The sequence below is a fragment of the Fusarium tjaetaba genome (assembly GCF_013396195.1).
Source record: "Fusarium tjaetaba strain NRRL 66243 chromosome Unknown NRRL66243_c0000350, whole genome shotgun sequence".
In the NCBI taxonomy this organism is placed as follows: Eukaryota; Fungi; Ascomycota; class Sordariomycetes; order Hypocreales; family Nectriaceae; genus Fusarium; species Fusarium tjaetaba.
In genome coordinates this window covers 28,312-55,089 of record NW_023501546.1, presented here as the reverse complement: position 1 = coordinate 55,089, position 26,778 = coordinate 28,312, and the positions used below count along the sequence as shown (strand labels likewise).

At 50.0% G+C, this 26,778-nt stretch overlaps 8 protein-coding genes across 8 annotated transcripts; 2 read left to right on the top strand and 6 right to left on the bottom strand.

Annotated features, from left to right (window-relative positions):
• Positions 1 to 3,066: 3,066 nt before the first annotated feature.
• FTJAE_12658 (uncharacterized protein) lies at positions 3,067 to 4,690 on the bottom strand (the record flags this gene model as incomplete). The annotated part of the gene is made up of 2 exons (XM_037345726.1): positions 3,067 to 4,581; positions 4,634 to 4,690. 2 exons carry the CDS (start codon positions 4,688 to 4,690, stop codon positions 3,067 to 3,069), a joined length of 1,572 nt encoding a protein of 523 aa, XP_037200318.1.
• Positions 4,691 to 7,919: 3,229 nt separating this feature from the next.
• FTJAE_12657 (ribosome assembly 4) lies at positions 7,920 to 9,751 on the top strand (the record flags this gene model as incomplete). The annotated part of the gene is made up of 4 exons (XM_037345725.1): positions 7,920 to 8,323; positions 8,380 to 8,646; positions 8,692 to 9,577; positions 9,626 to 9,751. 4 exons carry the CDS (start codon positions 7,920 to 7,922, stop codon positions 9,749 to 9,751), a joined length of 1,683 nt encoding a protein of 560 aa, XP_037200317.1.
• A 137-nt stretch (positions 9,752 to 9,888) lies between these two features.
• Positions 9,889 to 12,807, bottom strand: FTJAE_12656 (uncharacterized protein; the record flags this gene model as incomplete). The annotated part of the gene is made up of 1 exon (XM_037345724.1): positions 9,889 to 12,807. One exon carries the CDS (start codon positions 12,805 to 12,807, stop codon positions 9,889 to 9,891), a length of 2,919 nt encoding a protein of 972 aa, XP_037200316.1.
• Positions 12,808 to 13,946: 1,139 nt separating this feature from the next.
• FTJAE_12655 (f-box and WD-40 domain protein) lies at positions 13,947 to 17,169 on the bottom strand (the record flags this gene model as incomplete). Its single annotated transcript, XM_037345723.1, has 3 exons — positions 13,947 to 14,054; positions 14,106 to 16,772; positions 16,825 to 17,169. The coding sequence occupies 3 exons, from the start codon at positions 17,167 to 17,169 to the stop codon at positions 13,947 to 13,949; spliced, it is 3,120 nt and encodes a 1,039-aa protein (XP_037200315.1).
• Positions 17,170 to 19,578: 2,409 nt separating this feature from the next.
• FTJAE_12654 (modin) lies at positions 19,579 to 21,782 on the bottom strand (the record flags this gene model as incomplete). Its single annotated transcript, XM_037345722.1, has 2 exons — positions 19,579 to 20,672; positions 20,720 to 21,782. 2 exons carry the CDS (start codon positions 21,780 to 21,782, stop codon positions 19,579 to 19,581), a joined length of 2,157 nt encoding a protein of 718 aa, XP_037200314.1.
• A 1,120-nt stretch (positions 21,783 to 22,902) lies between these two features.
• FTJAE_12653 (uncharacterized protein) lies at positions 22,903 to 23,355 on the bottom strand (the record flags this gene model as incomplete). Its single annotated transcript, XM_037345721.1, has 1 exon — positions 22,903 to 23,355. One exon carries the CDS (start codon positions 23,353 to 23,355, stop codon positions 22,903 to 22,905), a length of 453 nt encoding a protein of 150 aa, XP_037200313.1.
• Positions 23,356 to 24,118: 763 nt separating this feature from the next.
• Positions 24,119 to 25,312, bottom strand: FTJAE_12652 (uncharacterized protein; the record flags this gene model as incomplete). The annotated part of the gene is made up of 1 exon (XM_037345720.1): positions 24,119 to 25,312. One exon carries the CDS (start codon positions 25,310 to 25,312, stop codon positions 24,119 to 24,121), a length of 1,194 nt encoding a protein of 397 aa, XP_037200312.1.
• Positions 25,313 to 26,164: 852 nt separating this feature from the next.
• FTJAE_12651 (peptidoglycan-binding protein) lies at positions 26,165 to 26,698 on the top strand (the record flags this gene model as incomplete). Its single annotated transcript, XM_037345719.1, has 1 exon — positions 26,165 to 26,698. The coding sequence occupies one exon, from the start codon at positions 26,165 to 26,167 to the stop codon at positions 26,696 to 26,698; it is 534 nt and encodes a 177-aa protein (XP_037200311.1).
• Between the last annotated feature and the right edge of the window lie 80 nt (positions 26,699 to 26,778).

The window sequence follows — 26,778 nt, the reverse complement described above, 5'->3', positions numbered from 1 at the left end:
TATGGGCTGGACTTTTTGATGTTGTCGTGTATGTTCTTGACGCAAGGGAGCAGCCGACAATATTCCATGCCTTGAATGACATTCAATGCATTGAAAATTCTTTGTGGATTATTTATATACTCTCCAGTTGCCAGAAATACACAAACGCTCCCATTAAGGACCATGCATGGGCTGGTCAACGAAAGACCAGACTGTCCGTTTCAGAAGGTCATGAATGGAGCACATTTACTGCGTGGCGCGTATATTAGCCTCACGCATAGCAATACAGTCGACAGCCAGGACATGGCGGTCGAACTCGTACTGGTATGTTCGTTCGATGTGAGTTTGGCCTTGGCCGTTGCCGTTACCGGTCTCTGCGATCATGTTGCAGGACTTCACGATGGCAGTTCATGGGGTTGTTCATTTGTCCTCTAAGGCAGTTGTATAGTAGTATAGATCGTTGTTGTCCTTTGGATCCCATACAAGGCCTTTTAGACATAGGTGCTGCTTTACACGCCAGATCTCGCGCTGAACAAGTCACCTCTGCGAACCTCTTCTATTCCCGAATTAAATAAGGAGACCTGAGTCGGGGTTTCTTTGAAAGTAAGTTGTATGTCGACTTGATCTCATCTGTCGTCTTGTGCATATAGTAGGTACGAAGTTCCGCTGCCAGATAATCCCACCGGATAGTCGGAGATGGAAAGTGATGGTAAACCTGGTGTCTGCATCCCTTTTCTCTACTCATCTGACCGGTCACCACCATCTTGGTTGATGAAAGCGCGCAAGTATGAATTGCCAACCTTCATCTGTGAGACTGTGCTTCTTAATAACAGCGTTTATTGCTATTAGACTATTTGTACACTTTTCGAGGATGCCCTGTGGCCAGCAGATTCGAGCAGTTTTTTCGGTGCATCATTGTGTTGGGTTGTTGATAGCTCTTCTTAAATGAAGTTCCGTTCTCTGAAATGAACTCGTGGCCAATGAGATCGAGATTGTAGAGATAGTATATCAGGTGCCGCTCTGCGCTAGGATCGTCGTCTGGCAGGTCGATCATGTTCCCATTCACCTGCGTAAAAGCAATATAAAAAAAGACCTGTTGCCGGAAATACAATCCGTGCGGGTGCTTATAGAGAACCTTGCACCCTTCAACGGTGTGGTCACCGACATCTAGATGGTCGGGCTGTATATAGGTTTACCTTCGGGTATGACCAAAGCGTCGGTTTCGAGCTCCTTGATGCGCCTCCAGCCCGAGATGACGATAGTCTTGCCGGTTCCGCAGTTGCTGGTGATGACGGCCGAGTATAGTATCGAAGTCCCGCGTACTTCCCCGCATTCCCACTTCTTGATGTCTATAGATGGGGTGGAAGATGCGGTGTCAATGCCGATGCATCTACAACCGGCGAGGGGAACGAGGAATGTCTTGCTGCTAAGCCTGGTACTTCTGCTGTTTTAGGATCGCGTAGCAGGTATCACGAGACATCCAGGGTTGCTTGGTTAACGTTAGTGTAGGTACTCATGAAAGCAAGGTATGGGACAACGTACTAATACCGATGCTACACCTTGTTGCAAAGAGTCATTCATATAAAGCCCGAGACATGTTCATAGCCTTCAAAGTCAGAGTCTCAGGTCCGCGAGACTCCGTCATCTCTCGCAGCAACGCTGCCGCCATCACAGAGATGGATGCTGATTGTGATGATCACTGACTTGAGAAACCGGTATGGTCTGCCCGAGAGATTCCCAGAAGATACTGTTCCGGGATTTGTATGTCGATCTCAGGTTGCTTCATCAATGAAACGATGGTATAATATATATAATAAAGTTGTTGTTAAGTAAAGGAGAAGAAAAGGTGTCAGGGGAGAAAGGGGGTATTTATACTTGCACGGGGACACAGACAAACTCACCCACTACAGTCACAGGATGACAAGTTTTAGTCGACGCGTCATCTCCAAGTCACTTATTCCAACAGATACACCATTTTGCGCAGATGAATGATACACAAGCTGACAATCGCTGAGTAAATGTCTCGTATAGGCACCTTGGGCGAAGCAAAGACAAGGATAGCGACAACTCCCATATCATCATCACAAACTTCACGAGTACAAGACACCACTTTCCTGCTGTACTATCCGACCTGCATGTTTGCTTAGGCACGTATCCTACAAATTCCTCCTTCGTGTCAATTGATTCGCAAGCATGAACAAGCTGCATTACTGTTGAGGCAACACTGCATACACAAGCAGCCGCACCACAACATAAAAACGCTCCGCGTCAATCCGTACAGTTGCCAAAACACAATTACTTTATGCAAGCTAGCTTGGTCAAACTTACTGTCGGCTATGAAAGGTTGCTCGGAAAGCACATAGAGGCAAACAGACGTCTTTGCTCACCACTGTAGTCAAGATAACTGCACCAAACCGTAGTAAGTATCACAAAGCAAAGGCCAGGCAGTCATGTGCAATCCCTGCACCAATGACGACGAAGCAAAAGTCACGCAATGCAAGCATGTTAGCGATGCCAACGCATCCATCGTCAATCTGCATGGTGACAGACACTTCACATCTCGCTTCCAAACCCCCACCAAACCTGATATCATCAAAAAAATGCCACGACAAACGTCACAATCTTAAGACAAGCGCACACAATTGAACAATCCAAATAAGAAGCATAAAACTTCTCATGTATTGGTTGGTATACATGTCCCTCAGGGCTACCTAAGTACAAACAAATCCCAACCCAACCCAATGCAAACAGCTCCGTCATCTGTCTTCCGTGCGTAATGCAATAAATCCACCTCCACTCAAGCGTGTGCAAGAGCATCTTTCATAGTATTCATAAAAAGGAAAAGAAATAACCAACAAAAACGAAAGGGAATAAATCGCTGGTGGGAAGGGCATTTCTTCTTGGCCCATCCATGATCTTTCTGTACTTGAAGGGGAAAAAAATATCCGTAAATGTAATGTAAATCTTTGTCTCGTCTACCGTAGATGTTGGCATCCACCGGTCTTTAAAATGCGCCAGGGTAATATGCAAAAAAGAAAATGAGATAAAAATGTGTGATACGAGGGGGTATTAAATCCCGCGAGATCGTTATGCCATGACAAGCGAGCGCTCCTTCTTCTCCTTGTTCTTGAAGAGGGCCTTGAGCATGTTGCTGTTGTTGCGGTTGACCTTGGGTCGTACAGTGACTTGTGATTCGTCGTCTCGTCGGCTGCTGCTTCGACTGTCGATTGACCTCGTCTCGATCCTCTCGGATCGCTTACTCCTTGATGAGCGATGGCTGCGCTCGCTGTCGGCGATGCTCTCTGCGTAATCCTCACGTCGTGTACTCCTGTCGTCATCATCACGACGACTCCTGTGGCTGCGATGGCTACGGCGGCTGTCGTCTGTTCGGTGTGTCTTGTGACTTCGTGAACTCTCGTGTGTTTTACTTGTTCTTGTGCTTCGGCGGGACTTTGTGTCGAAATCATCCCCGCCATAACGGCTTCTCGTCTCCCTGTCGGCCAAGGGTGTGATAAGCTCCATGTCAACTTCACTCTCATCCTCTCCATAAGGCACAATGCCTCGTCTCCAGGTCTCAATTGAACTCAAGTCGTCATCAAGAATGAGGGCCTCATCGACACCTGGGCCATACTCGACACCGTACTCGCTCTGGGTGCGCAGAGGTGCAGGACGGTCCATAGGCACACCCTCATACGCCAGGGCCTCTCGTGCCGCCTTCTCCTCCTTCATTCTCTGGAAGATCTTCCATCCTCCAAAGCAGATAACAGTGACACCAGCAGCGATACTCGTGCCAATCAAGAATTGCGGGGACGATAAGAGAGAAAAGACAGCTGGCGATCCACTCTTGAGAAGACCCAGAAAAGCGGGCGATGTCTTCTTGACCATCTTTGACAACTCAGCAAGCGAGAGTGCAACGGCCGCCGCGTGGTCTGGGTTCTTCTGGAGCTCGGCCATTGTCGTTGTAGCCGAATGGTGGATACATTTGGCTTCGGTTAAGAGACCCTCAACGCGGTGAACAAGACCCATGGCCTGCTTCTCATCATAGTACTGCGGGTCCAGATCGGTGCGGTCCTTCAGATCGGGGGGAACGCTTCCATAGGCGAGGTCCATGTCGATTTCCTTGCGCGGCCTCATCTGTACTAGTTCTCCGGTCGATCGGTTTCGGGGGACCATAGGGCCAGCGCCGTAGGCAGAGGTAGCCATGCTGCGCTGAGGCATGGCAAGCTCCATGGGGATCTCCTTGTATACAGTTCGGGTGGGAGCTTTGCTGGGGGCTGTGGCAGAAATTTCGGTGTGTCTCTCGAGGTTATCAAGAGTCAGCGCACGGCGACTGGCAAAGTCCTCTCGGGGGTGTCGCGAGTGGACGCTTCGCGATCGGCGACTGCGTTGTGACCCAGCTTCGCTGCGCTGGTCACCTGCGCGAGGAGGATAATATCGGGAGCGGTCATCATCGATGTGAAAGTGTTCTACAGGAAAGGCTTGAGGCTGAGCATTGACGTCGAAGGATTGAGAGCGCTGTACACCCTGCTGGGCTTTGATCTCTGCCTTCTTGTCTTTGTAGTTGCCTTGGGCTTCCTTGAAGATGGAAAAGAGCTGCTTGCCCTGGGAATTGTTAGCCAAGGTTGGAGAGCGCAAGCGCAAAGGGACGACGAACGGTCTTGATAATCTTGCCGGAGTTGTTAACAATGGTGATTGTCTGTTCGAGCGCCATGTTGGGCAGCGGTGTAGGTTTCGTATTCCTGCTCTAAGTCGCAAAGGTGCGACGGGGTGAGAGCAAGAGCTGTAGATGCGCGGGATATATGTCCAAGGGAGGAGGCCAGCTCTCTCTATTTGTCTGTCGGAATGTCTATCTCTGGATCGTAATGAGACAGACAGACGAGACAGGACAATATAAGGAGCTGATGCTTGCCAATGCGACAGACTCAAGACTCAGACCGCAACGAAGTTGACGAGGTAGATACAAGGACAAGGGCAAGCACAAACACAATGCCCAGCCCGTTCTTGAAGGATACGATCCGATCAAGGACTAGGATCCCCTTTACAAGAAATAGGGAGCGCGATGGAATAAATGATTCACGCTTTCCCGGTTCCCGCGGTGGGAATTGGAATGGATGGATGAGCTGAGGTTGATCCGCAGTGGGGGTGAGTTTGAGAGATCAAAAAAGTGGGCGGGGGGGAACACAGAGATGAGAAATGGGTAATCCGAGAAAAATATGAGGTCGGTCAGGTTCCTTGCTTTGTACCGTACCCGGCATAACCCACTGAAAGAGGTAGCCCAGAGCGTTGCGGTACAGCGGCCTCCGGGGGTTCAATTGCAGGGGACTAGCTCGCTGTGGCTCAAGAGACGGAGCACGTAAGTTAGTTTTTCTAGGCGGTGGCGCCGGGGAACAGAGAGTTCGGTCCACTTGATGGAAATGGACAAAGAGAAAAAAGGGTCTTGGTCTGGGAGGCAGCTGGAGCTGGAGGGGAAAACAGGTGAAAGTGGAAAAGCTAAGCTTGTTGGAGGCGGTGGATTTGTCGGTGAGGAAAACCCGGGAGTAAGAGGGACAGGGTAATCCCAGATTTTGAAGAGTAGGGCAAGAGTAAGGTGAGGGAGAGAGGATAAAGAAGAAAAAAAGAGGAAGAGGATGGGGGAAAAGGGGTTGATAAGTGGTTATACAGGAGGTATCGAATCAAATAAATCCCCCGTGGGCAGATGGGCATGCAGAAGGTGCATTCAAATCAACATGTACGGTACATCGGTTTGAGTTTGGTTTGTCCTTAAGGCGGCAGAAGAGACCATGGCATGGATTGGAAGGGATGGATGGATGGGTTGGGCTGTTAAATGACGGATTGGCTGAATATCGAGAGCAACTGGCTGATAGCGATTCTCAGGCACAGTAGCTGTAAGCGAATAGGCCCAGAGTGTGACAAGCTGCACGATGATGAGGTCGTGTTACAGTTGGATCCCGCATCGCATTGCAGATGGAGATTTGGGAAGATGTGATCAAGATATTGACTCAACTGTGCTGCCCGTCCATCTTTCAACACTACGGTATGACGAGCGTTGTATCTTCCTAGAGTCTCTCCCTCGGTATCCGTACATATCGTGTCACTCATGAGACTCTGCTGTATCTTGTATGTACTCCGTAGACAAACCTGAATCTCCAACACGATACCGAAATCACAGTCCTCTCGCAAGTTGACGCCCATATCGTCTCACCTCCATCACCTGGAGTCTCTGCCGATTGGCCAAAAAGCCCACCTCCTTCGTCAGGCGCCTGTGCATGGCATGCCCAACAGGGCCCATCCCTGTTTTTTTCGTTCCCTCTCTCTGTCGAGGCCCGCTAAGGCTCTCAGCGCGCGCCAATTCGCATCACACATGTGGTTTGTCTGGCACCCTATCAAATATCGACAGGGCGTATGCCCGCCTGCACACTACGTAGGTGGTATCGAGTCTCTCGATACCGACAATTGGGGAGGAACTAGAAGCAGGAGAACCTGGGAGAGAAGGAAGGAAGAAAAGAAGATGGCTGGTCCGGCCATGCGGGGATGCGTTTCCGTACGAGGCGAGATGTGAAGGGTTATGCTGGGCCGTCGATCTTGTGTTGCCGACCTGCCAGGATGTTCCCTCTTTGTGTTGGTCACGGGGATGAAAGAGAGCATGAAGTTGAGGTCAAGCCCAATCAATGGCTGAGCCACACTTAGCCAACGACTTCTGTGGCTGATGTTAGTCTCTTCTCCTCTCTTCTTGTTGTCTTTCTTTCAGCTGGCCTTGTCACACTTCCTCCCACGGCGGATGGTCTCGACTCGTAAGTCAGACGCTTACAGATGAGTACCATCAACAGATATCTTTTTTGTCAAGGCCACATAAGCCTGTGGCAAAGCAAACTCTCATCCATCATACTCAGCTTCGAATAATCACTCACTGCCACAATTTGAAATAATACCTCGTCGTCTCTGCCCAAAGAAACGCATGGGTCGATAACAACAAACCAACCCAAGACGAGACAGTTGCTCGGATTGAAGCAGACGATGCCATGTGGCAGTCTCCCCAGGCTAGTCCCCTACGGAGAAAAAGGAAAGGCAATCATTAGTCTAGCCCTCCCGTGGCAGATTCTGCTCCTCTGAATGGTATGGGCTGTCTAGGCTGTATGGGACTGATCGGCGGGCTTGGCTCACCCTAGACCTGTCCTGAGTGAAATAAACAGGAAAAGCTGCGTTGAAGGCCTCAAGACGGGATATGTTGGTTGTAGTCTACTTAATTGCTGACCTTTGCTCCACTTGATGTCTCGTGTCGTGGTTCACTACGACTCTGTCTTATTTCAATAGCTCATCCTGTTTGTGGTGGCTTTGTCTTAACTCATCCATGTTTCTTGAGCTGTCAGTCAACGTCAGGCTCTGTCTGGTCCGATTGTCGGGGTCCCCAAGATTTCACCCCGCAACTTGAGCTTGTCTTGGCAAATACGTAGGTAACACTCAAGTGCTCATCAAGACTTCCGATATGAACCGAGTCATGAGAATTTGAGTGTAACTTGAAGGCTACAGTTCTCAGAGGGTTATGTGCAACAGCCGGAGATGCTGCGTTCAACGTTCAACAAGCAGAGAGTATATACCCTACAACTTGAGACCGTTAAAGTTGCGCAATCCCTGCCTCATCGACTCAATCACCCCATCGAACTAATTGAGCCCCGGATCTTTCTTAGCCCAGATACCACAGTCGATCATGTCATCTCAATCCAGTCACTAAAGCCCCCAATTCGATCCAATTCCTACATGTCAACAATAGACATGACATCTAATATCTTAATAATCAACAATTGAGAAAAAAGCAAGTAACAATTCAATTCCCCGCGTCAATTCCGGATATCCGTAGTGTCTCCACCAAATTATCCCGCACCGTCGGCATCGGCATTCGTAACGCAACCTCACATCATCAATCACATCCAGTAGAACAAACCATGTCCTCAATATCCTCCCTCTGCGCCGCACTGCAGACCTCCACGACACATGTCGTAGATGGTCTGCGCAACTTCGTCACGTATTATCCGCAGGCGAGGCTGGACCTCGCTAGCTTGTCCCGGGAGCTCGCGGAGCTGCAGATGGTAGCGAGGCTGCTGCATCACAACGCCCAGGCCCTGGAGTCCGGAAGCGCGCCGCTGCCGGGACGGTTGGATGAGGCGATCAAGGGGGTTGTCAGTGAGGCTGGGGAGTTGTTGGAGGAGGCGGATGACGCGTTGGATACGGGAAGGACGGCAGAGGAGAGGACGCCCTCGTGGTTGGAACATACTGCCGAGAGGTTGTCGCCCTTTGCAAAGTTGCTTGAGGGTTTGAGAAGTGCCATGAGTCTAGGACTCGACTGTGTGTTACTGCAAGTTCCCCTCATTCCATTTTATAAGATATTCACTAACATTCTCATAGGGCTATCAACTCTCAGCCTCATGATGGTGAGAGAGAGCTTCCCGGCTACAGCAGCTCTCAGATTCTTCAAGAGGCATCAACTATCCGCTCACGATTCCTCCAAGAGTCAGACAGCGAAGACCCTCGCGTTGAGAGCCAACGATCAATCATCACAGAATTCATCGAGGCTACTCAAGACTTTATCTCAGAAAGCTCATCGGCTGCTCCACCACCAATTGATGACGGCGAGAGTCGAGACCACAGCAACAGCAGCATCGTCCATCCAGAGTACGTCCCCTCTCACAAATACCTCTCATTATATTAACCTCTCAGAACAATTGCGTCGTCTCCTCACTCAGAGACGAATGAGCCGCCTATTCCGGATTACAATGCCATCGGTATAACCTCTACAACGCCCCTCCGCATCTCACTCCGCCACCTCGCCAAGAAAGAACTCTCCAACCATGAAGTCGTCGAAACCGCCTACGTATCTCGCCACAACGCCCCCACAATCGCAATCTCAACCCTCGAGTCTCCCACGCGCTTCTACGACATAAGCGCCAATCAAGTGTCCTGCTTGCAGAACCAGCACGGCGTCAACATGATCTTCTCGCGCAATGGTCGGCAGTGGGCATATCTCAGCGAGGAAGACGGCAAGGGTCTCAATGCGGCGAGCCATGATGGCATCAACTTCAAGAAACCGGTTGTGTACCTTGGCGACTACATCAATGGACGGAAAATCGCGGTTTGTAAGTGGCCTGGTGGAAAGCCACTTGCGTTCTCGCAGGACGGGAATTGGCTTGCGGTGGGGAGCACGAGAGGTCGGGTTGGGCTCATGGACTGCAGTGCGAATGTCAACAAGGCAAGCGTTGTGATTCCATGTCATATGGATGAGGTTACACACGCGGTTTTCACACCAGACAGCAAGCTTCTCATCACACAATCTCGCGACGGCACGATTCGCATAACCAACGTAAAAACCCGCGCATCGATCGCCAAGCTCGAGACCGATACATGGAAGAAGCCCGTATTCCTCGGGACATCGCCCGATGGAGAAGTCATCGTTTCGCTATGGGGCGACACGGTGTTCCACTGGAATCACGGCACCGCAGCGCTCGAGTCGTACAACCTCAGCGGGCGAAGAACACGCGAGGGATGGCCCATCGCTGTATCGGCGGACTGTCGCTTCCTGTGCTGTAGAACAGATGACGGTGTTGATGTAAGTGATATGTACTCGGGGAGAGTGCTGTATACGATCAAGTTTCAGAGCGGGTTTGTCACGGCGGCGTCGTTTAGTTGGGATGGGAAATACTTGATTCTTGGAAAGGCGGCGTCGGGGATGGGACTCAAGATGGGAACTTCGACTTTGGATGTTTGGGAATTGGTATTCTAGGCGTTTAAAATGGGCTGTAAGTTGGATATATGTACGCTACGGAGAAAAGTTATGAACCAGAATTTGACCTTGACATGTGTGTAAGTTTACTATTAGAGTCATCATTCATCGAGAGCGTCGTCATATATTGATACTCTTTACTCAACCTCCCGCCATCTCGCCTCAAGCATCTGTACCCTCATAAGAGGCCCTCCGCTCATGACCTCCGCCGCAGCCTCTCTCGACTGTCTATCGTACGAATACCCCTGCATAACCCATTCATTTGCATGACCATACCCAGCATACGAGTTTCCAACGGTATAGCTATGTCCCATAGTAGCATCTTGAGCCCATCCCATGCTCTTATAAAATGTACCCTGTATGCCCAACGTCTGCGCCTGCATGGCTGCCATCTTTTGCTGATTGAGGATCTGCTCGCATTGCATGATTGTCTGCGTATAGACAATATGTCTCTGCTCTGCAACAGCCAAGAGACCTTCTAGATCCCCAGTTCTGCAGGCTTCGGTGTATAGACCTCTCATGCGTGGCGAGTAGATATCGCACATGCGCTCCTTTTCTGGCTCTCTCACGCCGGTGAGTGCAAACCGAGGCTCAAGTGCTGTGCCTTTTGCAACAGAAGCATAGCAATCTTCACAGATCTCCAAGACTCCCCATCCCCACCATCGTCTATTCTTGCTAAAGTTCCTCCTTGGACATTGTTGAACATGGCCCCATTGCGCAGTCCAGTCGATAAAGAGCTTGCTATCTCCCCAATTTCGTGCGCTGACATATGCTTCGAGGGCCTGAATCGCTCGTGGATGACCCAGGCTGAAACCGCATAGATACAATTCGTCTGGCTTGGTGGTGTTGTCTTTCATGAACCATCGTGCGCCTCCAATTGGTTTGATGATGCCTTCATAGCACGCCGCGCATATTCCCCAGCTCGGAGGATCGTTGATCGGAGTATACCACGAACTTCCCATCGTTCCCTCCCTATTACAAACAGGATACTTGTCCATCTCCCACGCTGCATTCCAAAAGAGGCTTCTATCCTCATCATCCAGTGCCTGATGCATTGGAATGATGTGGTTCAACTGCCCAAGAATGCACCTGGTTTCGAAGTTTCCTCCAGCGACCTGCTGCCATTTATCCTGATCTTCAGAAGCATAGAAGTAATCATGATAACACGCTGCACAAGCCTGTAGGTTCCTCGGTCCATTGATAGGCTTATACCATACACGCTCATTGGCGTTGATAGTATTGATCTTGGGACAATCTGGTATTTGTGCCCGCTGGTTGAACTCTTGACAGAATTGGGCCCATTTGTTCTCTTTCGCATAGTCCATGAACTTGCGTTTCAAGAACCATACGCTTAAATCGCAATAGGCACCACCTTCGTTGGGTAAGAGTTGATAATACTTGGCAAAGGATGAAGTTATGAGACCGTCCTCGAAGCAGGCTTCGCAAATTGTCCCGTTTGGAATGTCAGCTGCTTTGTACCACGACTCTCCTTCGGTGATGTTTTGTTCTCTGCAGTCTTTGATACTAATTCTCCTCCCCATAAACTCCACAAGTTTATCAAGACTACCAGACTCAACGGCTTCGGGAAGTAAGGTATCTTTGATCCGTCTGGTGTTGAATCGACATCTGCGCTTATGTCCATCGTCGTAGAAGACCTTTCGGAACGAGTCCCGGAATTTGGTGTCGTAGATAAGATCTACATAGCAGCGAGCACAGATAACGAACTCAGGCACAGCAGCATGATAGAACCAGTGTTGGGGGAAGGATGTTAGTGAGCCTGAGCATTCGATACCTACTTTTGCACCGCAGGCATGCAACTGTGCTGGCTCAGGGGTTCTGACACGAGGAGGCTTCGGTGCAGAGACAGGTTTGGGTTGAGCGATAGGTTGTTGTTGAGGTAGAATTTGAACAGGTGGTGGTGGTGGATATGATGGGGTGTTCGCCTGTTGCGGCTGGGGAGTCGCTGGAGCTGGTGCGTGATACGTGTTCCGTTGACTTGCTTGCTCCTGAACTCTTGGAGAAGGTTGTACTTGAGGGCTCGGTGGTGGAGGATAGTATGGTGTCTGCTGCGAAGCCTGCTCCGAAGGCACGGAAGTAGGGGACAAATACCCACCAGATTGCGGCTGAACCTGGGTCGTAGCATGAGCAGGAGGAGGTCCGGGTGGAGGAGGTGGTATATAGCCTTGCGAAGGACTAGAAGGCACCTGTGTCTGGCTCTGTGGCGAAAGATACGAGTTTTGAGCTGGCGGGTCTGCATACGATACTGGTCTTTGTGCAGGACTCACACTCCCAGCTGTAGAAACAGGTCTTCTCGGTAAAGGTGGTGCAGCATCCTCCACGTCCGTATTTATCCTCGGCGGCAACGGTGGTCTCTCCACCTCTTGTCTCTGTTTCTGTATCTCATCATACAGTCTCTGCTGTTCTCTCACCAGCTCCTCCTCCGCAAGTTGATAGTTCCTCGCTTCCTCAGCTCTCAACTTCTCTAGCTCCTGGGCCTGCTTCTTTTGCTCAATTCGCATGTTGGCGAGATCCTCTGTAGCTTTCTTCATTTGAGCCTCATACTCTGCTTTGTAATGCGCTGCGAGGCGCTCTGCTTCACGCCATTGGGTTTCGAGCTGTTGGGTATGTGCCTGAGGGGGATATGGACTCTGAGGGTAAGCTTGTGAAGCTGGCTGTGTTGTTGGCGGTGTGGTGTACATTTGTGAAGGTGCTTGAGAGGGTTGAGCACTCGGTGGACGGTATGGTGATGGTGGAGGGGGATATTGTTGCTGCTGAGGTTGGCACTGTGGTGTCTGAGGCTGTCCATATTGCGGTGATTGAGGCTGGTACTGAGTCTGAGGTTGTTGATACTGAGGCTGCCCAGTCTGGTACTGCTGCTGCCATCCTGAAGATGAACCCCTCTCATGTTCTCCCTGCTGGTATCCTTGGTTCGTTCCTTGTCCATAATACCCTGACTCTCTCTGCCTTTGCTGTTGCTGTTGTTGCTGCTGCTGTAACTGAACCTGTTTCTTATACTCCTCTCCCACTTTGCCAACAAAGTCCTTTAGCCAAGCCATTGTATCTCTTCTTCAATCCTGAGTAACACAATATCCAGGGAATGAGGGGACCTGACTGCCTAAATACTCTCCCCACGTCAGATGTAGATGGGTCACAATAAAACCCGATCACGCCCTGCGCTGATCTGACCAGATGAGGCAATATGATACCTCCTCTAGGCTTGAGAAGAAAGGAAACTTAGGACCTTTATCGTAAGAGGCTGGAGTCTTGGATGAACAAGTTTGTATAAGCTTAGGCAACCTTCGAATTACATGTTTTGGTCTTTTGCATTCCTTATGATGCCTCCTAAGGCTTCTTAGTTCGCGGAGCATTGTCTCTAGATCTGATCACATCAGATGCGCGCTTTTTATTGTAACCCACAAACAAGGATATTAAGCAAGTCAGCCTGGGCTAACTGAACCCTTGCTTTCAGCTCGGTATCATCGGGACCGGGATGGGCTTTAAGTTAGGTTACCAACGGTTCAACAAACAAGCTTAATTTCGAGCTTCACGAAGTCAATGGTTGAGCCAATTCAGCATCAGCCATGACAGTAGCTGTTTTCTACTACTTGGCTCTTAATGGAAAAACCGTAAAATGTGCAATTGTTCGTGTACGCTTACGATTAGTCCATCTCCACCACTCGACCCAGAAATCCTTCGATCTTCATTCCTTGACCTCGAATGGTCAGGATCCTTTGTAGCCTGTATCACCATCAGCGGAACACGACCGCACCACGGAATCTTCGGACAAACATTCACAGACATCACGGATTGAGGCTCGATAAAGTGTACCAAATTCATTGACTCCTATAACCGCATGCTGAACCCCTAAGCATGGCTTTTGTTCATATATCTTTCAACTCATCGCGAGGCAAAAGGTTGGACTGAACCTCTGTCTGCCCTGAGCCTCCATGACATGTATCAAACTTCTGAATAAAAAACAATAGGTATATGCATGCATCCATCCCAATAGCAACAAACGCCCGCCCGCCCGTTTCATGCTGGTACTTCGTAACTATGTGTGTTGTTTATGCGTAAATATACGATGCCTCAACGCCGTTGTCTCATCGATTGCCCGTGTAGAACGACCCGTTGCGAATAAAAAAACATATTGCCTATATGCGTGGTCCGTCATCCATTCATCCGTAATGTGATTGCATTAAGCTTCTTCCTCAATCATTGCTCGAACCTCGGGCTCGTTGAGAAGGATACGCTTGCCAAGTTCCTCTGGTGGCTTGCCGTCTCGGACAGCTCCAAAGTCAAGAATCTGCATCATGTTAGTACTTGTTGCTTCCAACTTATCTGCGTTGTAACATACCTCGACGTAGGTGAGTGAATCGCGCTGGACAGCAGCCACGCATCGTCGTTCGTCAAATTTGACTTGCCAAACACCACTGAGATCGCTCAACAAGTCCTGAACGCATTCGCCAGTTCGGACATCCCACATCTTGACCGTCTTCTCACTGCCACTAATAACTTTCCGGCCATCGTGCTGGAAACAGGTAATAGCCCCAGTATGCGCCATGAGCGTATTGCGGCATTTGCCATTTTCTGGATCCCAGATACGAAGAGTCGAGTCAGCCGCCGCCGACACCAGTCGCTCATCGCGGAGGTCCAACAAACCGACGAGCAAACTATGTCCCTCGAGAGTGTACAGACATGCGCCAGTGGCAAGATCCCAGATCTTGACCAGCGAATCCATCGAGCCTGAGATACAACGATTGCGTTCGTGGTCGAGGACGACAGAGTAAACCTTTTGAGAGTGACCGTGGAGCACATGGAGAGCCTCACCGGTGCTGATACGCCAAACTCGAACAGTGCTGTCATAGGATCCACTGACGAGGGTGTCACCATGAGCGGAAATGGCGCGAACAGAATGCGTGTGTCCGGCCAACACTCGAATGAAGTAAGGGCAGTCGGATTCATGAGCTGGGGGGCCGGTCTGGATATATCGGCGAGACCCAACCTCGGGAAGTCGCCAGACCCTGAGCTGACTGTCCCTGGAGCCGGTGATGATGAGAGGCTTCTCGGGCTGCATGATGGCCTGTCCACTGGAATCTCTCCCAGTCTCGGTGGGCATCAGGATTTGCAGGCAACGGACAGTACTAGTGTGTCCGTAGAATACCTGCTGGCAAAGGCCACGTTCGATATCCCAGACGCGAACAGATCTGTCAGTAGAGCCAGACACCAGCATGTTGCCTTCATACTGTAGTGCCCAGACACCACCTTCATGACCTTCAAGCTTCTTGCGGAGTTTGCCTGTCTTGGTATCGTAGATGTGGATGAGCGTATCGTCGCTACCTGTAATGATCTTGTCTTCGTCAAACTGGAGACACGTAATAACGTGACGAGGATGAGCTGCAAACGCGACGTGGCCAGGCTTGACCTCGCCGCTGGTCCAACTCTTACGGATCATATGATGACGGCGGTAAAGCGACTTATATAGATGTAGCTCGCGAAGACTAGGCAGTCCAAGCTGGGGATCAGGGACAGCTGTAGCAGCAGCATTCGCGGCAGACAGTGGTCCTTCCGACTTGTGTTGACGAGCCTCGGGCTGCGACTTGTTCTCTTCACGAGCCACGGCTTCCTGTGCACTGGCACGTCGCTTAGATCGCTCGGCCGAATAAGTGTTGATCGCCCGCTTGCGCTTGGAAGCCCGAGACTTGGAGGCTGTCTCTTGTCGAAGAGTCCGGGTAAGCTCATGCTCAGTTGAAGTCAACCGGGTTCGCATGCTCAAATCCTTTTCGTATCCACTTGCACCAACAGGATCTTGCCAGCCCCAACCTTGAATGATAGCCTTCTGGAGTTCACCAGGTGGGAGGGTGTAGCCATCTCGGTCAAACAGTTCCTTCCACCCTGTTTCATTACGATCAACAATGTTTCGCCAGTGCTTTGAGACTTGTGCAGCTCGACAAAGGTCTCGATGATCGAGATGAGACAAAACAGAATATCCAAGTTCCAGGGGTAACTGTCGGAGAAAATCGCATTTTAGAGCTGGGTTCACAGCGTTGGCCACAACGCGGAGGGTAGGACGAGGACACCGGCGAAGGAACTGGTACATCATGAATGTCTTCATTTCAGTTTTCATGGAGTCGAATGCCTCGAGGAGTGTTTGTGTGTCGACGACTTGTAGGGAATCCACACCTTGGGAAGCACCATCGGTGCGAGCAAGGGCGTAATCATCTTGGGAATGGCCAGAGCGAACGAGAGCAGTCATGGAATCATCTTCCATTGGCTGTGATTCATCAAGCCATCTTGAGGGATCAAGGTTCGAGCTTTGGAAGCTAGGCTGTGTCTCATCTTCGTCATCGGCAGTATGTAGCTGAGCGGCTGCCAAGGTAGGCGACAGTCTGGGACTAGGAAGACTAGCATCTTGTGCGGCAACGACATCGATACTGGGACGGGGGTTAAAGGGACGGATGGGTTGTTGTAAAGATCCATCAGCATCAGCGAATGGTTCTGCGTCAGCATCAGTAATTGGTGGAGTAGCGACATTGCTGCTAAAGACAGTATGTGAATCACTCTCTACAGGGCTAGTGGCTTCGTATTGAGGGCTGACAGCCGAGGAAGATGCTTCGGGTGATTGATTTCGTTCATGGTGTGACGAGCGTCGGCGAGCTGATCTCTCAGCCGCACCAACGACCTCCGAAGTATCAGGAGTAGCAAGGAAGCCCCCAGAAGGTCTGGATGACCTCTCTCCTTGTCGATTCGAATTATGGGCGATGGAGCGACGAAGTTTATCCGATACGGCGTTCAGGGGAATAGAACGGCCAGGTCGCCGAGGATTCGAAGTTGGTGCTGAAGATTCGGGGGAATCTGTGGTGGTAGCTCTAGAAGCGCGGGAACGGCGAGGATATCCTTCTGAAGGGGATTGTGATCGATGCTTGGGCATCCGGACAAGGTTGGATTCTTGAGGGGACTCGGATTTAAGCTGAGTGGGGGTAGAACGAGCATTGCAGGATAACTGTGTAGATGTCAGCATGGTCTGTTCTTCAGAGTAGTTGCAAACAGCAAGTAAGCACAACGTGAAAACTAACCTGGTTATCTATGGGTTCATCTTCAACTTCATCGTCAGTTTCAATGGCACCTGGCATATTATACGAGAACCTAATCAGTTCTGGGGGAGTAGGCTTCATGGCGAGAGGATACTCTTTTGTGTCTAGATTCTCCAGAGGTACAGGGTCACGAACGAAGACCTGAGGGAACTTTCGCGTGAGACGAGTAGTGGTCGTAACAGTCTTAGTCTCGACACACTCGCTCACCTCGAGCTGGAAGCGGCGGGAGCGGTTCTGGGTCCCCTCGGAGATGTTGACGGATACTGTTTGGGAAGGTTTGGGGTGACGAGGCTCAAGAGCCTGGCTAGTTGCTGGGGATGGTGTCATGATGCGGTCGGTGTTTGTGCGTGTTTGTGTTCATCCGTCAAATGCACAAGGCTAAGGACGAGTTCCGATTTAGCAGTCTTGATGGGATTAGTATCAAGACTGACTGCGGAGCTCCAAGGGTCGTAGTATCAGAGACGTGCTGTTGTAACAGCTAAGCCGCGCGGGGAGCAGAAAACGCGGAAGGGGAGATGTGTTTGTGCCGGACATGCAGGTGCTTCACCGGAACTCAATTTTGGTTGTCTAACGGCCAGGTCTCCAGGGTTCGGTATTTTCGAGCTTTTACTCCACTGGCATCAAACTCTCTGGCCTCGATCGAGTGGGAAGACTGTTGGTGCCGGCAACTTCTGCGACAATATGGTCGTTATTGAGATATGTCGACAAGAGGGACGGATATCGACAACGGACGCGAAGGGCTTTCGATATGAGGCTAAACCTCAGGCCCGAGACCGGAAAGGAGACGACACGGTCTAAACACAGGAAATCGAAGGTGATGGAGACGCGGAAGCCAGGGCGGCGGAACGAAGGGTCGTAAGGCTATCTGACTGAGCGAGCACGCGTGCACTTGAGGCTGGGGAGGCAAGGCAAGGGGAGTGTACAAGGGAGTGTGGCGAGGAGGGTCAAGAGAAAACGAGGATAATTAAGAAGCAAAAACGAGACACGAAGTAACAAGGGGCAAAAGGAAACAAAAAAGAAACCGTCGCCCGTATAATTCAGTGTCTCTGGCCCTTCTCTGTCTTGGGGGGAAAGGGCTTCGTTTTGCTGACGAGGCTTTGGTGAGAGAGAAGATGTGGTGCAGGCTGATGTGACGGAGGAGTTGTTGGTCTCTGGTTCTCGGGCCAAGGTGGATGTGGACTCTCCATTTTCACGGCTAGTCCCATTGGGGAATAGTGCAGCTGTAGACTGGTTGGCCCTGCGTGCTTTCCTCAGACTTCGACAGGGTCTAGCCAGTGTCACAACGGCCGTGATTGGGTCAAAATGTGGTCGTGCTTGGGGAAGGGGAACATGACACTGGACGAGTTAAAGTACCTCTCCGCACGAGTCCAACACGACTTTGGAGGTGATCGTGAAAAAGGGTACTTTTATGCACGTCGTTGCAACCTCATCACAGCAGCAGACGGAGTTCGAAAGAGGCAGGATAGGATAGGGAACTAGGAAAGGACCGTCTGTTGGTGATTGTGCTGTACATCCATACCCGGTCTAGCGAGACGCTATTCGGAGCGTGCGTTGCCTTGGTCAAACAACGGAAGGAACCTGGCTCTACGACAAGTACGGTTACGGCCGAACCACGGCTCCGGCGACGCGACGGGTGCTGGAATGAGTTCAAGACAGAGACAGGTTTCGAGAGTTAGTCAGCCCTGAATTTTAATTTGACAGACGCCTTGGTCGATTGCCAACAGGTTTACGACGGTCCAAATCGAGCTCTAGAGTCTAGGCTAGCAAGTTCCACTGAATCCTCCGTGCTAGAAACCAAGGCCCGTGATGGTATTCAGCCCAGGTTGCAACAGGCAACCTCACGTGATATCTCCTCGTCTGTGCTGGAACCCGGAGGGTTTGACAATAAGACTGGAACATTGAAGGAATAGATCGATTACACGAAACAATGAATTGGACTTGTATTGGGTTCTACTCCAGCTTCTATTGTTATGCTTATCTCCGTCAAGGGATAACCCGAATGGGATCAAGATGGATCCAAGGGAGCAGTCCAATAAAATAGGAGATAATATTGTGCAGTAGTAGCGACTCCTTTTCTCTACTCTGGGTACTCGATCATAGTTTTCAGCTGACTGAGGTTCTGTGACTTATTAGCTGACGCCCCTTGTTTATAACCCATCCCTTCTTGAATCTATTCACAACAAACCTTCTCCTAATAACTCTGTCTCCATGATAAATCATAATCCACCATTCGCCGACTCCATTCCCGGCCATCCAATCCTTATCCACGGTCACCGCCGAGTCCTCGCCACACGGCTTACTGTAAAAAATCTCACCTCCGATCCAACCTCACGTGCACTCCGATTCCGACTTAGTCAGGCTGCCAATCAAGGCATCCGCTCGGCTTATCCGGATTTCCTGTACCGGACGGGTACCGACACTGGATGCGGGGGTGGTCCGATCGGGGCATTGTTGGGCGTTTCGCCGATTCTAGAGCTGGGTCCTCATGATGCGGTTGAGGAATGTTGGATCATGTATTGAAACAGACGGTGAGTCTTTAGTTGACACAGGGGTCATTCGTTCCTAGCCTTCTTCGATGAGTGTATTGTGATCCATTCTATATTAACGTGCTAACCAAATATCGCTGACATTCGCTTTTTGTGGTATTCCCAATATCGCGATACGCTGTTATCATGATATCAATCCAAACCCCTCGCTAACGTCCAATCATTTCCAAATATCGACTCATCCAATGTATCATGATATGTAAACTGGCATACGGCTTCCCAATAGCTCACTTTTACTCAACTGTACATCCAACTTGTTGAAGTCGTGTAACATTAACCAGCATATCATGCGGAAAATCAGCGTACACCAAACATCATCATGCGAGACCTCCTGTTCATACAATGCAGCCTCTAGTCTGGGTCTGGGTTGCTCGCTTGCTAACGAATACGCTTCACTCACAGCACTGCCAGGTCTGCTAGACATGGAGGGACGGCCGTTGGCTATGGGTCCAAGAGGAATGTTCTCCACGCTGGTTTGCAAACGAGGGGCTGGCATGGGGGGAGGCGGCGAGGATGCTCGTTCAATGCCACGCATGCTGGATGCTTGTGTGCGACCTGTGCCTGCGCGACGGAAACCATACCCTGCAGGCGCTCCAACAAGGCTTGTTCTGCGATCCGTTGAACGGGCAGCACGAGGGATAACCTTCTCACGAATAACGTGGAAGTAAACTTCCAAAAACTTGTGCTGTCGCTCATCAGGACTGGCTTCGTGCATGTCCTCGAATCCGATGGGCGCAACTCTAGGCTGTCCATCCTGCCGCGTATGCGGTGTAGCTGGACTCCATTCAGCATGCAGAGATTGCGTCTCGGATGAACGGTCTTCCCCGTCGTTCAGTAGACGTAAGACTTCTTGGAGGTGCGATCGTAAAACATCTTGGACCATTTCTCGTCGTTTCTTCTGTACCTCGGACTCGTAAACCTTGATGCCCAACTGCTCTGCAAAAGGGGTAACAGTGCCGCTAGGTTCCTTGGCTGTCAAGATCTGATCGCAATCGTCAATGGCTTCGTGGAGTGCCTTCAGAGTACACATCTTCTCGGTTACGCTTTCGTCCTTGTTGAAGGCTAGAATTTGGTCGACGTGCTTCTTAATCTTGTCGATAATGACGGGGTTTCGACGGGCTCCGGGCAGTGAAGTCGGAACGAGGTCCTCATAAGCTTCCATCACTTTGACTAATGACACCGATTGCTTATCCCAACGATCTGATGTCGGGTTGGGAATATGGGTGAACATGCTGTTCTTGATGTGAAAAGTGCGACTCAGCATACCGAGAATTTCGAAGGAGACTAAACCCATTAGTATATGTGTTTCCATCAAAGGCAGAGAAACCTACCAGGAAACAAATGTGATGTATGCTTGCCAGCATCTTGGAAAGCACGGACAGCATTGTTGTTACATCCAATTCGGATGAGGGTCTGAGAAATCTCCTCACGAGTCGCCAGCTGAAGGAAAGCCAAGTTCTCTGGATCATCTTCAGGAAATCGAAGTCGTCGCTGGTCCAACAACACGCTGTAAATCGTCGACACATAGCCAAAACAAAGCTCCTTCACCTGGTCAACAGGGATCACTCGATTTGCTTCGAAGCGACTCCTCCCATAAATACTGAACGTAAACATTAAACCGAGATCGGTGACCTTTTCGCCAATAACCATAAAACCATTGCCCTCAGCACGGTAACGTTCACGCTTTCGGTCGAATTCTTTCCAGTAGATACCGAGGGCAGCCAACATCTCGATAAGATGGCACATCGTGGTCGTCGCGTAAGGGCGTAGAACAGTCGCAGGCATTGTATCCCAGCTCTTACGTTTCCGTTGAAGAGCAACTGTCATAGTATGTGCTTCGTATAGACTGGGAGGGTTGGTAGGAAGATCATGATGCTGTGACTGCGCATTGGGAGGCCCAACTTGTTTATGCATGCCCTCGTATTGACTCTTCTGCCACTTCTCCGACTCGTGCTCCATACGCTGTACGGCGCTGAGAAGCAATGTCCACGAAGCTCGCTCATTATCAGCAGTATGGATACGCTCTCGTTTCGTCTTGTTGGCATATTCCTCTCTGGGATTGATGTCCAGCTCAGACCACGTATTTTCGAGACTCTCAGGACTTCCATCTAGAAAGTATATCTCTGCTCCACGAATTGGACCATGCTGGTTGTCTGGGGGCGAGACGAAAATCACAGGGGCCTCGAACTCGACCTCGAAACGAAGCTCGTCCCAGGAGAAGCGACGAGTTTTTGTGAGGGCCCATTTTCCCATGACTTTCTCATTGCATTGAGCATATCCTGCTGCAGAGGCGTAGTATTGTTGCATGACCTGCATGAAGGTAGCTGCCAGAGCAACCAAAGACACGAGGAGAGCCACGATGGCCACCACGACTTCGGGGTCTGCTTCAGCCATGGTGTTGAGGTTGCAATATTCTCTCGACCGGTTCGTTCGTCTCGGTTTAGGATGATTGGTACCACGTAGGAGAACGGCAGTGCGGAGTCGTTGAGTGCCGGACAGTCCAGCAATCAATTATGGGCACACTGTCCCTGCTCGTCGTGGGCTCGGAGGCTGAGTTTGACAGAGGTCAACGCGACATGAAGCAATCGTCTCGCACTGGCGTAAACCAATTCCGGCGTAGTTAGTCGCTCAAGGCGTCGCCATCGTTAACAAGTGGAAAAAGGCGGAATAAGTGTTGAAAGGAGAACGAACTGGGCAAACCCACAGGCGCAGAGCCTCGTTTGAACTTCGCAGTCGCGCATCTTTCTTAACAAGGACAGGGGATGCCACCCAGGGCTGTAGAGTCCAGGGTTCAATTGGGTCAAGTGCTTATTGAGTGGATGCAGTGGAAACGCTTGGGGGCTGTGGCCGCATCGAGGGTCATTGCAGGCCTCATCTCAGGAGGTCAAGTAATTATGAAGAAAAGGGTTTAAATAACGGGTTTAACATGGAGTGTCACCACGAATGTATGCATATTTCTTTGGATATTAAGGTGAGACCTTGAGAAGGGAAGCTCTGACTGGAATTTTACCTCGTCAGGTCATGAGTCTTAGATTGAGTTAGGTTGCGGCCCGTCATGACGTTGCGGCTGATAGCCTTAAACTTTAGCGGGTTTCACCCTGAATGGTTGGTTGATTGCGGGGAGCGGGCGCTAGAATCATCCCGTCCCGGCTCGCATCAACCTGAGCCTCAATCAAATGGATTATTGGATGAAAGTAGAAAGCTGAACGCTTAATGATGACCATTTGATAATTGACACTATAATAGCCTTCATACGATACCTACCTGGCGCTGATTCTTGGACAGTTGAGTATACTCCGTAATACCAAATGGTTGTTGGGACACCTCCTTCGAAGTTTGAGCGTAGAGAGACTATCAAGGAGCTCCCCACGAGACGATAATGAAATTGGAGATAAAGCGAATGTGTAGTATCTTAGCCGACATTGTATTGAAGCACCTGATTCCATCCTTAGGTAGGTCTCGTAAGTCTGGAAAACTTCCGTCAGCAATATGTATCCGTCGAATTTGAGCCACCCTACAGCTTCGCCTTTCGTCCCCAGTTCCTCTCCCCAGCCAATATCAGCGCAGCATGATTACTCAACGCCACGATAGCATCGTCCCTATCATAGACAGTAACCTCGGCATCATACCTCCCATTCTTGGTAACTTTTGCACTGATCCGTATCCTCAACCACTCCTCACCCTCCTTTGGTAGGGCTTTCTTGACATCTAAACTCATCGAAACCGTTGGCATCCAAAAGATCTTGTCAAGTACAAACATATCTTCAGGAGCCGGTGCGTCCAAGTCGGTTAGCCAGTAGCCCTCGATCATGAGTGCGGGCGCGACGTCGTTGATGTACGCGAGTGCCCATGTCGTCCAGCGTTCGTTGTTGGACAAGTGGAGCCAGAGATTCCATGTCGCTGGTGGTGCTTGTTTGTGTATGGGGGAGTAGAACTCGACGTGTTGCATCATGGGTGCTACATCCATGGCAGCCATGTGTAAACGCTTTCATTCGGGATCTTCATTTGTTGCGAGCTTGGTCAAGTCGACCAAAGGAGGCGACGCTGAGAGTTCAAACCCCCTTGGCAGACCGAGGTCTTGCTCGCCACTGAGTAAAGTATTCGTGACATATGCGGCGACCTTTCTTTTAGACTTATCAGAGATCCAAGGGCTGTCAGATAAGATACCTTCTTGGTAGAGTGTGATATGGGGAATGGACAATGCCCTGCCTCTTCGAACGTCCTCCACTACAAGTACTGCCGGACCGATATGCATAGCACCAAAATTGCCAAGGAGCAGCGATTGTATGAGGTTGCTCGTAGGCTGTAAGATGACTTAAGCTTGAGTGTATAATTCGATTCACCTTATGCTGCCATGGGCAATGCTGAAATCAATATCTCCATAATTCAATACATGATAGCGTGACTGCTCGAATTTTAATTACGATCTTGCGAAGTTCTAATCTATACCTGGGATAGAGTTGTCCTTCTGGCAGTAAACTCTTTTTTACTAAAGTTTATACACCAGATCAATTGGTAGGAATATCTGAATAGAACAAGGGACTGTTACAATGAATGCACAGGCGAATCTCCTCGCTAAACCAATTATTGGCACACTTGGTGCACATTTTGATAAAGCAACGTGGATTTGTGCATAGGGATTTTAGAATCGAATTCTTGTCAAAACAATACCTACACCATTTGGTTTCTTCGGGTGGGATGTTGTCCCCGAGGTTGACGTCCGCGGGCATTTAGATCTCCTCTCCCATCTCATGCAAGATGGTATCCGCCTCGTCCAACCAAGCCTGTACTTGCCTCCTGTCTTCGTCATTGGAAATCAGAAGGACCTCAGCTTCGAACTTTTGCTTGAGGGTCCTCTTTATCCAGCTACCAGTTCGGTCCGTACAGACATGGACCCAAAGTCGCTGGAATAGGGAATGGATAGCGAGGACCGATACGTTGGTCTCGATGATTCGACTAATATGTCTTGCTATGACGTCTTTGGACGATATGGGGCGAGCAATGTAGTTATTGGCCAAGTCTCTGCTGGTAAATTTGTTAAGCTGCTGGTTAATGTTGCTGAAAGCGCCATATGGGACACGGAGGCAGTTGCGTGGTGCAGTATGAGTATCGGAAAGCTGGAGATTTCCACAGTCTAGGCCGCAAAAAGTATCCATATTGTCCTCGATAGGGGAATGTGACAGTAATGGGTTAGCTTTGTAGGTTGTTCTGAGGGCCTGTGGTATGTCGATATTTCCATCAGCCTGCATCCAAGTGAGGAGCAGGCATATAGTGAGTCGAGAGACACTGGTGTATTTCGTACGATAGAGCTCGCCCCCTGTCATGAAAGATAGATAGAGATACGGGCTCCAATCAATGATTTTATCATGGCATCCAAGGCTGAAAGAAAGCACCACAGCGTTCTTGTCCAAAGCCATACCCGCGAAAGTATTGGCAACATTGATCCAATTGCGGAAACGGGGGCCTGCTTGACCATACCCTGCGAGTGACTTTTGCTCCAAGTCGTAATGATCCCCACCGATATGCTCGAGCAGGGGAGGAGCATCGTTATAAAGAAGGATGATAGTACAGTTCGATTTCATCTCATGATACGCCTTGGCAAGGGCCATTTTTGAAGCACAATTTAACTTGCACTTATTGGCGGTAGGCATCTCTAATGTTTCAACGAATCTGAGTATGTGGTCTGTACTGGGATACCCGGGGTCATGAGAAGGATAGCACCATCCTGACCACTCTACCACTTTCTCAGGACTATAAGTATAATTGCGATAGGCTAGGACTCCAATACGTTCAAAGCAGTCAGCGACAGCCACGAAGTTGATGATGTCCGGGATGGCCTGTTTCAGCACCGCGACATCGGGCATCCCGCCTGTTACGGCGTCGAAAACGATCATCAGATCGTGGATTTGAGGTGGATTGTCCATGATGGCAGGTATTGATGGGAATAATGTGATTGATGATCGGGGAACGTCTGTAGAAGCTGTGCGATATTACTTATGACTTGGGATAGCTCAAGGCGATGGGCGATGTAATGTTGTGACTGTTGATAATGAGCTGTTGGGTTGCGTATGGAAGAAGAGGCACCATCACTGCTTTGGGGAGAGAGTCACTACGATATCGTCGCTTTCCTCCTGGCAGGTACGCCTCCAAGCTCAGATATTAGGTAGGTAGGTATGTCCCTCTGGATAGGTAGGTTCATACAGCTTTTGATGTGCTGCAAAGACATGTGAGCTGGCAAGAAAGGCGGCCGGTTCTTACTGGAAAGAGACATGGCGATAGACCAAGGTAAGGTGAGCCAGAGTGCTATGATATAGGACTCTGTTTAAACTGCTCTCCCTATACGAGAGCATGGGATATTGCTGCGATGACCCTTAACTATGGATACCATCTATTGTGAAAAGCATGACTCCCAGTGCATATCCAGAATGCGTCAAACCTCATCATACGACTCAGCGTCAACATGTTGCTGACATCCCAACAACCAACCATTTGAGGCTGCAGTCATGATGTTTGATCAAGACCGATGATACTTGTCGTAATCCATATAGTCTGTTGTCTATTTTCCGCTTTCGGTAACTTGGCCTGCTTGGGTGGTCGGTCGCTTCAAGAAGTATGCCTGTAAGATGCTTACCTAAGGCATGACGCGGTCCCCAGAACAAGCGAGGGAACGTGATATCCATGTTTCAAAGGAGGCAGCCTGAGCTCTTCCATCTTTCTCCTTCTTCTATTAATCAATCACATCAAATTACTATCCCAATCAATAATCATCAATCACAATGTCTCGATTCTCTCGATACGATACCGACGAGGAGCGTCTCCCTGAGGGCATGCAGAGAGTAGGCTACGATGCTGACACTCAGGTCTACACGTTCCGCGACGCTGACGGCAGCTACTGGGAGAGCGCGCCTGGCAATGAGTACGGGCAGCTCACAAAGGTTGGCGAAGCTCGTCCTGAAGGTCAAGAGACCGAGACCTTCCTCATGACAAGCCAGCAGCAACGCCCCAAGATGACGTGGTTCACCGAGATGAAGCCTTTTCTCAACTTTCTCATGCTCGTCATCCTATCGCTCGTCCTGCTCTTCTGGTTCCTCGGCTACAAGGGTTCTTCGTCGGACGAGCGTATTCCCATAGCGGACTGTCCAGAGGGCACGGTTGCGTATGCGATTCACAAAGGCGATACATGCTGGGAGATTGCGAACAAGAATGGATTGAGCGTTGATGACTTGAAGAACAAGAATCCGGACCTCAATTGCGAGGCTCTCAAGATTAATGATCGCATTTGTGTGCCTGGCAAGAAGAGTGTTGATTGAACGCGTCGTATCATGCGTTGTGGACGGGAGTACAAAGCCTCACTGGTAACTGTTGTAGCCGTCAGGTACGGCAAATGATG